Genomic DNA, 16,960 nt, shown 5'->3' with positions numbered 1-16,960 from the left:
CCGTACTCGGCCCCCTTCGTGTGCGTGGGGCACACACACACACACAGCGCACGCCAGCAGCGTTGAGCGCTGTCCTTTCAGTTTGTCTTTTAAGGTGCACACCGTGGTCCGTCGGCAGGGTCGTCGGGCAGTCCGTTCGCCCTCTCGGCTATCATTAGACCGCTGGTGGCGACTTTACGGGCTTTCCCTCGAGCAGCTGCGTCGCGACCACAGCCATGTCGCGGGCGGCGGCACTCCGGCGAGTGACTGCCACAACACCTGTGTGTGCAGTGCACGGCGGGGGTATGATGCCTCTCGTGGCCCGGGCTTCTCTGCTAGTGTCATCCAGAGAGCTTTTTGCATGTTCGCGGTTGCGTGACACAGCTGGCGAAACGGTGGGCGCTGCCAGGGACCAGCGACGTGGCCTCGTCAACTGCACGCGGGTGCTGTTCTTTGGAAGGAAGCGGATGTTCTCCAAGATCGAAGCCATCACCCTGGACGCGGAGTTTCGAGCGCGTATGAGCGATCCTCTCGGCACGACAACGCTGGAGCTGAATTTGCTGGAGGATCCGACGGCCGGCCTCGCCACGGGCCCGGCGGAGGAGTTGACCCCGACCGAGCTGGAGACGCGAGTGCGGGTTCTCGTCTCTGGGTACACACCCTCCCTCTACCGACTCCTGTACACGCCTTTCGTGGATGTGGTGGCACTGTTGGTGAAAGAGGGGCTGACTCCGACGGCAGACGCAGAGATTCTGCAGAGCAGCAGCCCAAGCGGCAGCAACAGCGGCAGTGTAGCCACCACCGGTGGAGGTGTGGGCACTGGAACCGTGTCTATCAACGTCCGACCGGTGCGACCGGAGGAGATCATGGCGCGCTGGTTTACGGACGGACCTGCCACGCTCAAGCTGCCTCACGCCACCGCGGAGGCGATGGGCAAGCGACGATGGAACGCATTTTGCCGCGCACTGGAGGCACACTGGTCCGCTTTTGAGGACGTGATGCCGCTCACGCGCGTTGTACAGCGCCACAATCTGCGCGAAGAGCTCTACATCCCGCTGTTTCGGCAGCTCGCGATGGAGCTCGTTGACCCGACGAAGCGCGCCTCTGCTGTGGCAACGCTGCCCGGGATTATCTTGAGCCTTGCCAACGGTCGCGCGCCGCGGTCGGTGGGGCTGCCCGAGAGTGACACAGAGCGCGTGAGGCTTGTGTCGAACCTGTTTCTCGGGGTGGCGCAGGAGACGGGAAACACGGATCTCGCCTACCTCTCTGTGCAGCTGCTGCGCGCCAACGATCTGCCCACACCTTTCTCAGCTCAGAAGCAGATCACCAACGTGTTTGCGGCCGCCTCCCGCATTCAAACGGATTGGCAGATGCGAGCGACAAGTCTGTTGATCGAGTCGTACCCCAAGTGGCTCGAGTACTATAAGCGTGTGCAGCTTGACAACAAGATGGCGCTGGAGGCCCTGTCGTGTGGAGCGGTGCCAACTACCAGCAACGAGAGCGCCGGGGCGGGAGAGGGCGACGTGACGACTGCCGCGTCACGTGCGCCGAGGAAAGCGTCCTGCGCCCTCGACAAACACCACGGCAAGCGATCCAAGGGCCGCACTGCGGACTCTGGCATGAATGGCGAGGCAGCCGATAGCTCCCTGGAAGGCACGGAAGAGCGGTCGACAGAGCAGTACCGGTATTTTACCAGTCGCCAGCAGGACGACGTCACCCGCGTCACGGCACTCGAGGAGAACATTGAAGCCGCGCTGCGCAGTCGAGCCTCGGAGCTGCGCGAAGTTCCCGTAAATCGCCGTCGCAAGAAGAGCAAGGAGGAGGCTGCGTCGGCAGCAGCCAGCAGCTTGGTCTCCGAGGACTCATCGGCGATGCCTGCTTCACCATCTGAGCCTTCTCTTAGTCCTTCAAGGTCCTCTCAAGACGCCGATCGTGCCGATCGCAGCAGCGAAGGCGTCGGCGGCGACGCAGGGGTGCAGAGTCTGAGCATGGAGGGCGGAGCTCATCCTAAGGACGAGGCTGCATCATCAAACCCAAAGGGCGTTTCTTCTAGTAAAACGGAGCTGCCCACCGACTCCGCTGATTCCCTCGCGCCCCGACGTCGCGGCAAACTTGCGGCATTCAAGTCCGAAGGGGCCTCCCACGACGGCGGCCGTGGTGCCGCGGTCAAGGTGGACGAGATTTTCGACCTGTAGGGTATTCGCACAGGTGTGTCGGCGTTACAGGGAGGGGGTTTAGGCCGGGCGACGGCGCTGCTGGGATGATTGTGTCGTGGTGCTGTTGCCGACGCAGTCGATATCGGCAAGGGTGGCCGGGGTGGAAGAGGGTGGGGGAAGGTGCGGGCGCCATGAAGGCGCGGTGACGGCGCTGCCATCACCGCTACCCACTCGGTTCTTTTGGGCGATTCAGTTCTCCACGACATGATGCGCAGATGTGCCAGCATGTTTGCCTCGCCTTGCTTTCCTGATTAACTGTTGTCAGCTCCTTTCGGGGATGCTCTCTCTCTCTCTCACACACACACGCGCACGCTCCTTTACAACTACGCCCGCACACTGGCACGGTGACACGGCAGCCACGGCGTTGCTGCCACTTCCGTTCCTTTTCTGGACGCTGGCGCTGCTTCTCCTTTCCTTGGCTGTCTGCGACGCCGGAATATTGCTTTTCGGTGTTCCATGCAGCGATGCGGTAAGCGCGCGACGAAGTGCCCACCGACATTCTCCCAATTTAGGTAATCCTTCTGCTTGCGCATCGGGCGAGCACAACCTTACATGCAGCCTGTGTATGCACACTCCGCTAAATATCCCTCCTCCCCAACTCCAACCGCCGTTGCGCCCATCCTGACTCCTCTCCCTTCAAATCACCTCCATCGTTTCTAACACGGATCTGTCTCTGCCCATCTTGGGATGTGCGCGCGCGCGCGTGTTCGTCTGCTCTCCTACTCGCCGACTCCTCGCACGCTGCCCACCATGGCGAGCTCCATGGCAACATGGGGCACGGCAACAAAGTGTGCCGGCTGCATCACCCACGTCGTTCTCTCTGCCCCTCGGCTTGGGCACGGGTGCGTTGGCGTCCTGCGGATATTGGGCGCTGACGACATATATAAAAGACCAGAAGCACCATCGTGGTCGCTCACGCATATTTTGCATCCGTACCGTCCTCCAGAGCTGCACCTACCTGCACAACGTATGTGGGAGGAAGCTGGGTAAAGCAGAGATCACTGCCGCGTATCTTCTCTCCCCCTCCCTCTCCCTCTTCCTCTTCCTGTGGCTGCTGCAGCTCCTTCTCCCCTGTGCTGTTTCTCGGAGCGTGCCGAGCCGAATCTAGACCACTCTCGCTATCCGCCTGCCGGCCGCTGTGCTGCGACTTTTTGTTTGTTTTCCCTCTTGTTTGATCGGTGTTACGCGGCGGGTTTTCATCCCCCCTCCCTCCCCCCCCATCCGCCTCCTCCTCTTCTCTTGCCCGTGACACACACACCCGTGCACGAATGGCACCGGAGAGGTGCTTTCCTCACGGCTTCCTGCGCCGCCTCCAGCGCGCCACGTTTCTGTTTTTTTCTATGCTCGCAGCACTCTACGCCACCACTTCCTTGTACTACGTGGTGCGCATCAGCGTGGTCGAGGAGCCTGACCTTTACCATCAGATTGGCAGCAATGTCAAGGGCTTTGCTCAACGGTGGGTGCCTTGGGCTGTGCCCATGAGCGAACACCTCGCTGGTAGCCCCAGCGCTGCCGAGGCTGATGCGGCATCGCTTCTCGTCACCTTGCGCGCCAGCTCCCACGAACCCTACACGCAGATGTACAAGGCTCTGCGGATCGGCGAGCCTCTGACAAGGCAGCGCGTGCGCAACCCTGCCCTTCCGGCCGACGTACCGCTCTCGGACGACGACAGGGAGCGTCCATCCGCGGAGCACGGTGGCAGCCTTCGCAACGCCGTGCCGTTGCGTCAGCGCTACGTCCTGGACAAGCTGCAGGCGGGCAGGCGCTACATGATACGGCTCAGCTTCTTGGGCTCGCCAAGTGTAGGCTTTGACCTGGTGCTCTACCAAGTGCGCCGCTCTAGTGTGCAGAGGTTCCTCAAGGACAGCATCGACGCCGCGGGAGCAGCGTCTCCGACGGCACGCGGTTGGTCAGAGGAGCCGCAGGACACAGAGCTGTTCGTCTTCTCCACCAGTCGTGACAACGCGCTCGAGTTCCGCGCCGAGAAGGACGTGTGGGTGGACAGAGAGGACATCGATGGTGTAGCGAGTGGCAGTGATGGCACCGGCGCCACACTGCGGGGCGTCATCCGCGCAGCGTCTGGCACCGATGATCCATTTGTGCCGGTTGTCGAGGTGCGCCCGCGTGCGCTTTCGATCCCGGTGGACGCCTACCGCGTGCCCATCGTCCTCTTCAACATAGAACTGGAGTGGCTGAGCTGGCCCTTTCTGCCCAAGATTGTTGTTCTCTTCTTGATCTACTTCGTGTGGGTACTCGTCTTCGTGGGGTACCTCGGTGTCTACACGCTGGTGAGCAGCGGTATCGCTGGCGGCGAGGAGGTCAAGCAGAACCTTGACTAAGTCGACCGGACAGACAGCGACGCACAGTTGGAGGGGGGAGGGTGAGAGTCCTGCGGAGTACTTATTGGCTGCCTCTCCTTTGCATCTTCCTCTCGCAGCGGCGTGTAGCCGCCGTGGACACGCCCCACCTCTCGCTCTGTGCGCCGGCGCGCACATACAGCTGCCGTCTTCACGAACTGTCACAAAGGGGCGTTGGCGAGTCCGATACTCGCCGCCTATAAGGCAGAGGAAGCTGGGAGTGATGCATAAGGGAGGGAGGGAGAAAGAGGGGGGAGGCACGGAGAGGTGCGGGTGGGCAGGGGCTCGTCTTCGTCGCCACGACTGCGTTGTGGCGGGTCTGGGCAACGACCGCTTCAGCAGGACACAAGCGCGCACACACGCATTCACATTGGTCGGTGCTCTGTTGCTGTAACCCACAAAGCAGAAGAACGGAAGGGGAAAGAGGCGTCTTCTCACGTGCACCTCGCGTGTGCCGATAACCGGATGTGTACGTGGAGAGGTGGGTGGGCAGACCCCTTCTCCTTTGTCGTGCGAGGGGCGCGTCTCCTCTTTCGTTCCCCCTCTCTTCGTAACTCAGCATGCGCGGAGCTGAGCGCTGCCAGCGGCTCTGACTCTACTCACATGCACGCACAACCTTGCTGCCGTTGTCCTCGTCGTCTCGCTGCAAACTACCCGACTTACTTTCTCCATGACGTATGTCTCAACCTCGACATGTGAGCGCGCCTTTCGCCGCTGCTCGCCCACACACTCGCCTCTCACCCCCGTGCGCAGCGATTTGTAGGCCCGCCCTACCGAAGAGTGGTGGTGCGCGGAGCGTACACGCACTCACACTTCCCTGTAGACTGGACGCCCGCGTAGGCGCGCAGACACACGCACACACACACACACACACACACACACACACACACACCTATCACTAAGTAATACATGGGGCTTTTAGGGCTTCGCAAGTTCATCGACTCGTGTGGGTGCACGCGGTTGCTCCCGCTGCCTCTGAGCGATGCGGAGGCCGCGGAGGAGGTGAAGCGGCGCTTGCGAGTGGAGGGCTACTACGAGATCACCGGCGAGGACGCTGATGCGGACTCGGGCGCGCTGTACACCAACAGCGGCGAGAAGAATGAGGCAGGTGACGTTGGCAGCAGAGGGGCGCGCCGGCGCCCTTTAACGTCTTCTTCGCACATGAGCCGTCCGGAGGGCGCAGGGGTTGTCGCACCCGGCAGCTACACGCCGATGGTCGATCACGTGCTGGTTGACATGAACTGCGTTGTGCACTCCTGCTTCCGTCATCAAAGTAGCGAGAACAAGACAAAGAAGCAGCTCATTCAGGAGGTGCTGGAGCGGCTGCGTGTGCTCGTGACGGAGGTGGTGGTGCCGCGCCAGTCGCTCAGCATCTGCTTCGACGGCCCGGCCCCCATCGCTAAGCTGCAGACACAGCGGCTTCGACGGCGCAAGGTTTCCCTTCTCGACACCGGCAGTGTACAGCAGCTCAACACGCTGTCGATCACCGCCGGGTCGCTCTTCATGATTGAGCTCGAGAACGCCATCGCGTCGCAGTTTAAGCTGAACCGCGGCCGCGGCTTCCTTCGCCGTGCGTGCCCGGTGTACCTCTACGGCACCACCGTCATGGGCGAGGGCGAGGCGAAGATATCGCGCGCGCTGGCCTTTCTCGCATACGGCTCAGGCGGCACGGCAGACAGCACCGCGCGGACGCCGCAGGACGAGAAGGCACTGCGATCTCGCAGGGAGCTCGGCAACGCTGGCCGCCGGGGCAGCAGCGGTGGCGGCCGCGCCGAGCGCAATGGCCGTGACGATGCCGCGACCGCGCCGTATCTGCGGTGCCGTCCAGACGACACGGTTGTGGTGATGGGCGACGACATCGACCTTGTCATGACATGCCTCGGCGCCACCGCCTTCCACAACTTCAGCATCATCGGCCCATCCTCTCTACAGCTTATTCGTGTGTCAGACATCTTGTACCGCTGGCTGAAGGCGACCTCTGCCACCCGCGGCGACGCGCCCTTCTCGCCATCGCAGCTACCATCCGTCCGCATCGACTTTATTTTCCTTTTCCTGCTCAACGGCGGCGATCACTACACCGGCGCTGGCGAGGTGGCCATGGCCTTGTGGCGGCGCTACCGCTGTGTGCGCGCCACATATCCACACAGCTCGCTCGTCTCGCCTAACCTCGACGCTATCGACATCGACTTTCTTGCAGACGTCGTGCAGTCGTCCGAATACACGGGCTCGTCAAGCATCGAGGTGGGCATGGATCTTCTCCAGTCGGCTCTTTGGTCGCTCCAGACGGTCGTCACGGGTGTGTGCTCAGACTACCACTACGTGCCAGCGCCAGCGGCGCCGCAGCTGTGCCACCTACGCGCTGCGGCGGCGCACTGCCAGCGAACCAACGCGCGCGTTTGCATCCCGAATGCCAAGACGGGCTCGCAGCCTCTGACGCCGCTGGAGGCGTACGTGGCTCTCATGCCAACGGAGGCGACTCTGCCGAAGAGCATTGCCGCGGGGTTGCACAGCAAGGCGGCGCATCAGTCTATCCTGAAGACACTGGAGACAAGCAACGACACGGCTGCGATCGCGCGCGCTGCGAAAGACGCAGTCGAAGTGTCGGCGCCGTGGCTCACGAAGAGCGAGCAGTACCTCCGCCACTTCACGTCGCCGGTTCAGCTGAACGTCAATCCGCCGCGGCGACGGCTGAGCCGCCACGAGCAGCATCGCATGCTGGCGACACACGGCTACGTCCAGGTCGAGGACCCCGTGCCAGAGGTGAGGCCAATCACAATGCCGGAGAATGTGCCCTACTTGAACGTCCCCTACCTCCCCTACACAAGGTACCTCGACTTTTACTGCCCATTCGACGTGGCGACCACGCAGCCGCAGGAAGCCGATAAAGGCGACGATGCCACCTCGGCGCGCCACGCTAGCAGCGCCCCCTCTGCGAATGGCGGCCGTCTCACGCACCTACACGGACGAGCCGTATCCACCCGCCCCTTTCTCTTCTCCGCAGCCGTCACTCCCCAGGACAGAATGCATGCTAGCTGTAGCGGCGACAGCACCACAGAAGATGGCTCAGATGGGGCTGCTGGCGCCGCAGGCCGGTTGGCAGAGCACAAGCGAGTGTACCTCAACCAGGAGGAGGTTGCCGAGGAGCTGCGGCAACGCGACCGCAAGTCCGCTGCAGCGAAGCTGCAACGCGCCCTTGACATCACCTCTGGCATATTGGAGCGAGGCCAGCACTTCACGACACCACAGCAGCGGCGCATGCAGCGTCGGCTGCACCGGCTGCAGCAGGCCGAATCAGCGGAACTGCGTGCCATGCTGGCGAGGGAGGACCGAAAATACGTGTCGCGTACGGGGAAGACAGACATGCGTGACCTCGAAAGTGAATTACGGCATTTCTTGGGCGCTGATGCGTCGCCAGAGAAGGTCGCGGCATTGATGAGCAACGCGGCGGACGAGCATGCTGACGTTGGGGTTGATCTGCGCGGGGCTGGTGTGGTGGCAAGCAGCGGCAAGACGACCACGAAGAAAACTATGAAGACCAAGGAAGGTGTCGCTTCCGCGGTGGAGGCGCTGCGTCCGCGAGGTGCAATGGTGAACCAGCGGAAGGAATTAAAGGCAGGCACCCACCATGACGGCAGCCGCACGAATGCGGAGCGCTACGAGGACGATATGACGGCCTCTAGAGTCCCTGTTAAGCAGCGTAAAAGCCGTGCCACGGTGCCCGCGGATGCCGACAGTCACGCGGATGTGGAAGAGGCATCGGCTTGTCTGAAGCGGCGCCGGCGCGAGCGTATTGAGAGTTTTGAGGAGGAGAGCACCCGCCAACGCACACCGTCAGAGACTAAGAAGCGGAGGAGGGTGCGTTACTGAGTGCGCAGCTACACACGCTCAGTTCGTGTCGTGCGTGTGCCGCTGCGGCGTAGAGCCGTGCATTATGGAGCCCTTCCGTTTGAACACGAGAGACTCCACCACCACCAGCATCGCCACAGCGGCAGCAGCCACACCACGTCTGCCGACTCCTTGCGTTGCATGTGTGTCTGGATATCATAAAGTATGCACGCGAAAGTCGCACGATGGGCTCAGTGGGTGCGGGTTCGGGTGGAGCAGCGACGGTAAGGACACACACAGATGCGGATGCTAACGGATGCCTGGGCGCCTTGTTGGGTGAGGGTGGTCACATACATACACACACACACACACATACACACATACTGACAGGATGAGTCGAGAGAGGAGGGTTGAGGGCATTAAAACGGTAAGACCAACATAAAACGTCCTTTCTCTCGCCGCTCCGCTCCGCGTCAACTCGTCCCCGACACCCACGCTCTCTCGGATGGTCCATCTGTGCCTGTTTCGGGGCCCGCCGCGCTGCGTTCCCTGTACGTCCCTCTGTGTGTAGGTGCCCCGGTGCAGATGATGCACCCTAACCCCCCCCCCCTTCCCCATCTCCTCACCCGTACCTGTCGTGTTGGCACGTCTTCGACGATGACCGAATTTAATGCGAATACCAAACAGAGGAGCACTACGGAGCTGTCCAAGCACCCCAACACGTGCGCCACTCGTGCATAGGAAGCCAGGCGCCGTGCCGGCTTCGGACGGACGGAGGAGGGAACAGGGGAGAGCGACAGACGTCCATCCGCCAGTCGCAACGCCTCTCTCCCCCTTTCCTTCTCCATTTTTGTGCTTTCTGTGAAGCGAGCGAGCGATTGCAGGGGCGTGAGAGGCGGCAAGGAAAGGAGAGAAGCGGGGGTCGGGTGCGACTTGCGAGTCCTAGATGCCTCTTCGTGTGAGCTCGTTGCGGAGTGGGGCACATTGTGGTGTCCCGCCGCTGTAACCGTCGTGTGCGCTTGCGAAGAAGTAGCACCTCCCAACTGTCTCTCTCTCTTTCAGAGAGACGCACGTCTGAACGCTTCGCGGACGGTATTCGCCGTGCGCCTCTGGGGTAGGCGATTTTGTGTGATATGCACCCTTGACGAGCATGGCGTTGCCTTCTCCCGGTCTCGCTCTGCTGCTGCTCTGTCCCTTTCTCGCCCTCTTGTATCCGCGCAGTGGTGGTCTTGCTCTCCTTTTCATTCGCTTGTGTCTCTGCGGAAGGGTGCGCGCACACACCAGTGCAACACCCTCGATCCACGCCTTTCGTTCACGTGTGTGTGCGCGCTGGCCCTCTCCACCTCACCTCACTCCTCTTGCCTCGAACAGCGAAGATCTTTCGCGAAATTATCACTCTCTGGCCGCCCCGCCCCGCCCCCTCTTCCCCACCGACTTCCTCACGTACGCGACTTATCACAGATAGAGTCGTCCATATCTACGCACCACACGCACGCACGCAGCGACACGCTGATACACCATTACGCGCTCAGCCATCGGGCAAGCAGACAGACGACGGAAACAACGAGTCTTAACGAAGGCACGTTTTGGGTGCGCACGCGTGTCGCAAATACGCCGCTGGGTGACCACCGCCTTCTTCCGCGTCCGCACCTGCTCTCGCGAGAACCCACTCGTGCTCCGCATCTAGCTCCTCCGCGTACGAAACACCCCCCCCCCCCTCACCCCCCGCGCGCGCGACACTCGCCCCGCTCATTTTTTTTTTGGGTGTTTCTGTGTCTGCAACGCAGAAAGAACGCACGCAGGTAAGCGCGCCCGCTGGTATAAAAGGAGGGCGTCTCACTTTTGCGTCGGGTACATCGCGCGTGCGTCCTTCTCTGCTTGACGCCTACGCGATCGTCATGGAGCCCGCCACAGGCTGCACGAGCGGCGGCAAGGACAAGGGCGTCAAGTCCTCGGCGCACAACAAAACACCTGCCGCGGCGCCACTTAACGCCTTGGTCAATGCCGTTGCTGGCGCTGCTGCGGCGTCTGAGACGTCACCCCACACGACCGCCGCGGCGCTGCGCAAGAAGAAATTGACTGTGAGGAAGGTGCCGGCGGCCGCACTGACACGAAAGACGAAGGAGAGGTCCAGGGAAAGGTCGTTAAGCACCCCCGCTCCCACGCCCCCGCTGCCACGCTCACCGCGCTCCGCCAAACGGAAGAACGGGAAGTCTGCTGAAAGACCCGTGGGCGGCGAGGCGCAGCTGCTGCCATCGGCGGCGGCCCAGGCACCCAAACCGGAGGTCGATGCGGATTCGGTAGAGAAACCACCGCAGCAAGAACCGGAGAAGCGGACGAATGTAGTGGGCACGGGTGAGAATGATCTGCAGCAGCAGCGTGCGCTGCCACCAGAGGACAGCGACGACGGCAGCTGTGATGCGGACGGTTTCGACAACGGCGCCTCGGCGCGTGTGGTGGTGCCGGTGACGTCGCTGGCTGGAAAGCGACATACAAAGCTGATCATCGTGCCAGGGCCCGCGAACGGCTCTGGTGCCGCGGCACCTGCTAGCAGCGGGCTTGGCAACGGCCACCGCACCCGCGCGGCGGCCAGCATCTCCATGGGCAGCAGCGGCGGCAGTCACCATCACGGAGACTGCACCTTGCGCTACCGCACAGACCTCGACAAGCAGGTGATTCACTTCATGTTCGAGCGCTACCAGCATGAGCAGACGCATCCGACGACCTCTGCAGCAGCGTCGTCACCGCTGTCGACCACCAACGCCGGCGCCGCCGAAGGGACGAGCGCGCGGGTGGATGAGGCACCTCACACGAGCAGGGGCACCGGCGCTGCTGCGGCCACCTCCGCCTCCCAGGTGCGCGCGCGACGCATCAACGTTGAGGAGATCTGCGTTACTGCTAATAACGAGGGCGAGGACAAGAACATTGGCCTCGGGGATTGGCATTTCTTCTGGATGCACGTAAGGCGCGTCCGCCACACGGTCTGCTCCAGCTCCTTCAGGTGGCAGGAGCAGCAGATCATCAACCACTTCCCCGATCATGCGGAGCTGACCCGAAAAGACCTCATGTACAAGAACATCAGGCGCTACTTGCGAGAGCACCAAGCGGACAACTACGCCCGGCTGACACTGCACACCGCCACCGATTGGGTCTCCGCTTCGGCCCACGCCGCCGATGCCGAGGGCGCAGCAGGCCCGTCCGCGTTCGCGTTCGCTGGCGGTGAGCGCAGGCCGCCGCTCTCTGTCAAGTCGTTCTGCTTTGCCGACAGCGTTCCGCTGACGTACAACATTCCAAACGACATGAGCATGTTCAAGGAGAAGTTCCAGCGGCGCCGCGGCACGCAGTGGATTGTGAAGCCGACGTCGCGGTCACAGGGCAAGGGTATCTTCATCATCGACGACGTCCGCTCCCTGCAGCGGTGGATGTCTGAGAAAAAAGAGTCGGAAAACATGGCCTCCTTCCTGGCCACTAGCCCCTCTAACCGAGCTAGCTGGGTCGCGCCGTCGGTCCTGCAGCAACAGCGCGCCGCAGTTCCGAGCAGCATAGAGTCAGCACCGGGTGCAGCGAGCGGCGGCAACGGATGCTCGCTGGCGAGCCCAACCTCCCCTCACTTCAACGCCACCAGTGCAGTGACGTCTCAAACCGCAGTCGGCGCCGGTGGCAGCGGCGGTGGGTCGCTTGGCTCGTACATTATCAGCCGCTACATCTCCAACCCGCTGCTGATCGGTGGCAAGAAGTTTGACCTGCGCCTGTACGTTCTTGTCACATCCTACAAGCCTCTCGTGGCGTACCTGCACGAAGACGGCTTTGCCCGATTCTGCGCGACGCGATACGCTGGCAGCAGCCTATCCCAGGAGGACCTCGGCTCCCACCTAACGAACGTCGCCTTGCAGAAGGGCGACGAGCATTACAACACCTTGCACGGTGGCAAGTGGTCTTTCCAGAACCTGTTCCTGTACGTGCAGAAGAGCTACGGCCCGTACACGGCGGAGGGCATGGTGAAGAACATTCAGTTTCTCATCTACCACTCGCTCAAGGCGGTGGAGCCGGTAATGTTCAACGACAAGCACTCGTACGAGCTCTACGGCTACGACATCCTCATCGACGACCACATCAACCCCCACTTGATCGAAGTAAACGCGTCGCCGTCCATGTCGACGACGACGTTGTCGGACCGGCTGCTCAAGGAACAGGTGCTGACAGATACCATGAAGATAGTCTTTCCTCCTGGATACCCGGCGAGCAATAAGGGGATGCCGTACTGGGAGTACCGTCTTCGCACCGACCTGACGACGCGGCAGAAGACGGGCTTCAAGCTGTTGCAGTTCTAGGCTACACAGCTGGCATTCTTACCTTGTGTGTGATGCGTGCGCGTCGGAGGATGCGGGGTGGCTGCGACGCAGCAGCCGATTCCACTGGCCGACCTCGGAGCACGACTATCGGTGAATCTGGGACTTTCTCTCTCTCTCTATACATGTGTGTGCGTGTGCGTGTGTGCATGGTTGTGGGAGTAATGAGGCACACGTTGTTGCTGCACGCATTTTTGGTTATCAAGGATCGTTCCTGTGCTTCTCGTGTCTTGCTTTGTTCTGCACGACCATGCGTTGGTCGCGCGTCAGTACCGCACAGCTGATTGACGCTCTCCTTTCCTGCACAGGAAGGCAAGGGAAGCTGTAGAGCAGCGCAGGCAGCGAGTGTTCCAGTGTCTCCGCGCGTGCGTCCGCCTGCCTCTCGTGCTACGCGATGACCGCCCACATGGGTGATTGCGCGCACAAGCGGAAAGTGGGGCGGGAGAAGACAACGAACAAGCGTAGGGAGAGAGTGCCCGCCATCTACGCGGATCCGCCGTCACCGCCGTGTCGCAGTGCTTCGTCCGTTGTGTGGCCGCACCCACACCCGCACGCCCACTGCCGTTCTTCCGTCTTGTCTCGCCATCCCTTTCCCCCGCTTTCTTCTCTCCCTGCACGTCTGCCACGAAGGTCGTCCTCTGGTCCAGGCCTGACAAAGACACCGCAGCTGCGCTCCCCCCCCCGCTACGCTGCACCTATCACAGAGTCGCACTGACGCACGCACACATTTTTCACTTCCATCACTGGCGCCGTGCTAGCAACGAAAGGCGGCGCGCTGCGTTTTCGCTGAGGCGTCTTCGTCGTTGCCCTTCCACGTGCTCCCGACGCGCGTGCCGTTGTCTCCGTGTGTCTGACCAGCCGCAGCATTACTACGAGGAGGCGTGGAGGCAGGCAACGCCGTGTAAGCGGGACATCCTTTTCCTTTTCTTTCTCGCCTCCCTCGCGCGTTCAGTTCCACGCGCGATCGCCGTTACCTCTTTTTTGGGTGCTCTCTGCCGATTGATCGCTGGAAATTTCTGAAGAGCCAGTGGAATAGCCGCCACTTCGCTTGAAGAGGGGCAACACGCACGCTCACTGGTACCTGCGCACGCACACGTGCACAGCTGGTCCACCGTATAGCTGCAATCCGCTTCTGCAGCATAGGCCAGCGCGGGGTTGTCGTTGTTTTGCTCTCCTTTTTTATGTGCTGGTGCCGTGTCACGCCACGCACGGTGGCCCGATCGCGATTTCAGGCCCTCCCTCTCCTGCTCTCATGTGCTGCAGTCGTTGCATGCCGACCGCCTCTGCGTCTGCGTCTGTCATCACCACCAGCCCCGCCATCACGCCATCACGCATACGCACACACACACATACAGCTCTCCTTCTTGCTGTTCTTTTACTGTCTTTCATACTTGCTTGCTGGCCGCGGACTTTGTGTGTCCTCATCATCTTCAAACTACATCACCCTCTTCTGCCGTGGACTTCTCCGTACTCTTGTGTGTGTGCGCGTGTCGCCAAGTGCTCGCAGCGCCTCTGGGGTCGCACTGGCTCAGCATCCGCAAGCGGCAACACCGCACGAAAAGAACACAAGAACTCGCCTCTACCTCCCTCCTTTTAGCTCTCTCCGCCACCCCCCCTTCTGACGTTGGCTCGCACTCCTTCCTCCGGGGATCGTCGGCCTTGGTGTTTCGTGCCAGCGAACCTCTATTGATCGGTCGCGCTCTATGTCTTGTCTCTCCACCGCCCTGCTCCTCGCTGAGCTCCCCCCTCCCTTCCTCCCTCCCTCCCCTCTTTTTCTCTCTTCTCTCGTAGTTGCCGTCGTGTAGGAGCGGTTTCTTCACGTGCACTGTGTCTTGCCTCGAGCATCAGCCGCACTTGTGCGCTAGTCGGTGCGCATCGCAAATAGTGAGTATTGTAAGTAGCAGTGGACTCTTGTCCCGTTAGTAGTAGACTGTATTGGCCTCACGTAGTGGTGCTCGGGGCGACGCCGGATACGTGCGCCACCTCTTTACCTGTTTCTGTGTGTGTGTGTCTGCCCTTCAGCGGCAGCAGTCCTTGTGCCCTCATTCTTTCGTGGTTTCTGTGTTGTACCCCGCACGCATTCTTCTTCCTCCGCTTCCGCTTGGTCTCTCCTGCGCGATTACTTGCTCAGCTTCTCATTTTCTTGTGTGCCGTATTCTGTGTGTACCAGTCGGACCGACTCCCCGCCTCCGCTCAGCTGCCTCTCCCTGCGATATACTCATCGAATTCTTCGTCTCTGGTATGCTCTTCGACTCGCGCCTCCGCTCCCGCTTCTCGCCCAGCGACGCTCTTCCAGATACGCTAGCGGTCGATGCGATCGACAGCTGTTTCTCCCATGCTGTCGCACTTCCCATGGAAGCGCAGCGTGCTTGTGCGTTCTGGCCTTGGCGTCGTCTCTGCTCGCGTGAGGCACACCGACGCGGCGGGAGTGCGTCGGCGCCGCTTGCTTTATCCGTGCATCTCGCTTGCCAGTAGCATATCATGCCATCTAACCTCGACGCGTCAGCTGTTCAGCAGCTGGTGGATTTCAAAATCAGGGCCGACAACTACGGACGGCCAGAACTCAACAGCAGCAGCGTGCGAGGACTCCAGTGCAACGGAATCGGACACTTCTTTGATCGCTGTACAGGCATCTGCGTTGGCAAGCGAAGTTCAGCAACTCCACCAGCAGGTGAGCGATCTCAAGGAGGCCCTTGAGGATAGTCAAGAAGCTCTCAAGCAGCTCTTGATCTTGTCCGCGTCGCAGACGCCGCATCCAGCGTGGGGAACCGCCGCAGCGGCAGATGCGTCGACACCCGCGGCTACCACCGCTTCTGCTTCAGTCCCATCTCTGGACGGTTGTCGGCACCGACAAGGCGCCTGCTGTGTTGTGCGCACGAGCGAGGAGCTCATGAGCGCCCTGCGCGGACACGGCAGCGAGCGCGCCTCGCGCACGGTACTACTGGACGGGAAGCTGTTCATCCTCGACCCCTACGCTCCCATTGTAGTCAACCGAACACGCGTGTCCATTGTAGGAAATAACGCTATCATCATTGGGCGAATCGCCGTGAAAGGCTGCGGCGCGCTGCTGTCCGCCTCGGATGTCTTCTTCCTGGAACCAGGCGACATGTTGCACCGGAGCACGACCCATAGCGGTGACGACGAGGCCTCCGCTACTGCTGCTGCTGAGGTGACGGCGCCGCTCTGGATCAACCCAACGGGCCGAAAGGAGAAGGGTGCTGCCGAGTTCCTCATGCCGGTCATCAGTGCCACCGTCGGCGCCGGTGTGCACCTGAACCGCTGCACGCTGAGCAGCGGCCGAGATGGCGTCTATCTGGGCACGGGCAGCTACTGCACCCTCAACCGCGTTCGTATCGTGAACTGCATCCGCGGGCTGTATGAGGGGGTTGGCTGCCGTACCTCAATGCTGTCGGCGTGCACGTTCCAGTCCAATCGGTATCACATGGTGCTGCTGGGGCCCAACAACGCTGAGCGAGCCGCGCGGATGTTCCGCGGAGCGTCGGGCGCTCGCACTGCGGCGGTGGCGAGCCCGAGCGGTGCAGCGGACGCGGAGGGGACAGCTTACTCGGTGGTGTTCACGAGCGCTGCCTCGGCTGCAGACATCCTCGCGCTCGGCTTCACCAGCGACGGTGCCATTGCGACGCAGCAGACGAAGGCGCAGGTAGTGCTGCAGCATTGCCCTATCACAGACGTTTACAGCGACTGCTGGTGCGATGGGGCCAAAGTGGAGCTGTCTGCGCAAGACGCGACGGCCGGGCTCAGTGACCCTCTCTTCTAGGCTGTGCCTGCGGACGCACACTCGAACCAGCATGAGCATGTGGGCGAGGGACGCTTCTGCATGCCTGCACAGATGTGTAGGGGAGCTGCCACGACACGCGCGGGTGTCTTTGGTGGCTTGCGTCGATGGTTTGTCTGTTGGTGCTGCTACTGCTGGTGCTGGCTGTCCATGACGAACGCCGCCCCGGTCTGAAGAAACGAAGGCAGAGCAGCCACGAAGAACTTAGCACATCCTTCGCAGGGAGCCTCTTCCCTCTTCCCTCTTTCCGTCTTCGCAGGCGTGGTGCAGCTACTGGCCTGTGGATTCCCGTCCTGCGCACGCACCCTCCCTCCCCTGCCGCCATCTCTCTCGTGCGCCCTTGGACTTGCAGCGCGACATGCGGAGGCAGGAAGGCTGACGGCATCGCAGGCGCCGACTCCGCCGTCTCTGCCTTCCACCATTCCCTCCCGCTCCCCT

General features: G+C 61.6%; 5 protein-coding genes across 5 annotated transcripts; all 5 read left to right on the top strand.

The window, feature by feature from the left end:
- Positions 1–446: 446 nt before the first annotated feature.
- Positions 447–2,174, top strand: LMJF_16_0410 (conserved hypothetical protein; the record flags this gene model as incomplete). The annotated part of the gene is made up of 1 exon (XM_001682067.1): positions 447–2,174. The coding sequence occupies one exon, from the start codon at positions 447–449 to the stop codon at positions 2,172–2,174; it is 1,728 nt and encodes a 575-aa protein (XP_001682119.1).
- Positions 2,175–3,463: 1,289 nt separating this feature from the next.
- Positions 3,464–4,534, top strand: LMJF_16_0400 (conserved hypothetical protein; the record flags this gene model as incomplete). Its single annotated transcript, XM_001682066.1, has 1 exon — positions 3,464–4,534. One exon carries the CDS (start codon positions 3,464–3,466, stop codon positions 4,532–4,534), a length of 1,071 nt encoding a protein of 356 aa, XP_001682118.1.
- Positions 4,535–5,461: 927 nt separating this feature from the next.
- Positions 5,462–8,419, top strand: LMJF_16_0390 (conserved hypothetical protein; the record flags this gene model as incomplete). The annotated part of the gene is made up of 1 exon (XM_001682065.1): positions 5,462–8,419. One exon carries the CDS (start codon positions 5,462–5,464, stop codon positions 8,417–8,419), a length of 2,958 nt encoding a protein of 985 aa, XP_001682117.1.
- Positions 8,420–10,275: 1,856 nt separating this feature from the next.
- LMJF_16_0380 (putative tubulin tyrosine ligase) lies at positions 10,276–12,708 on the top strand (the record flags this gene model as incomplete). The annotated part of the gene is made up of 1 exon (XM_001682064.1): positions 10,276–12,708. One exon carries the CDS (start codon positions 10,276–10,278, stop codon positions 12,706–12,708), a length of 2,433 nt encoding a protein of 810 aa, XP_001682116.1.
- A 2,353-nt stretch (positions 12,709–15,061) lies between these two features.
- On the top strand, positions 15,062–16,504 carry LMJF_16_0370 (conserved hypothetical protein; the record flags this gene model as incomplete). Its single annotated transcript, XM_001682063.1, has 1 exon — positions 15,062–16,504. The coding sequence occupies one exon, from the start codon at positions 15,062–15,064 to the stop codon at positions 16,502–16,504; it is 1,443 nt and encodes a 480-aa protein (XP_001682115.1).
- Positions 16,505–16,960: the final 456 nt, after the last annotated feature.

Source organism: Leishmania major, chromosome 16 (genome assembly GCF_000002725.2).
Source record: "Leishmania major strain Friedlin complete genome, chromosome 16".
Taxonomy (NCBI): domain Eukaryota; phylum Euglenozoa; class Kinetoplastea; order Trypanosomatida; family Trypanosomatidae; genus Leishmania; species Leishmania major.
The sequence above is the reverse complement of the archived record's forward strand: the minus strand, read 5'-3'. Positions and strand labels throughout refer to the sequence as shown.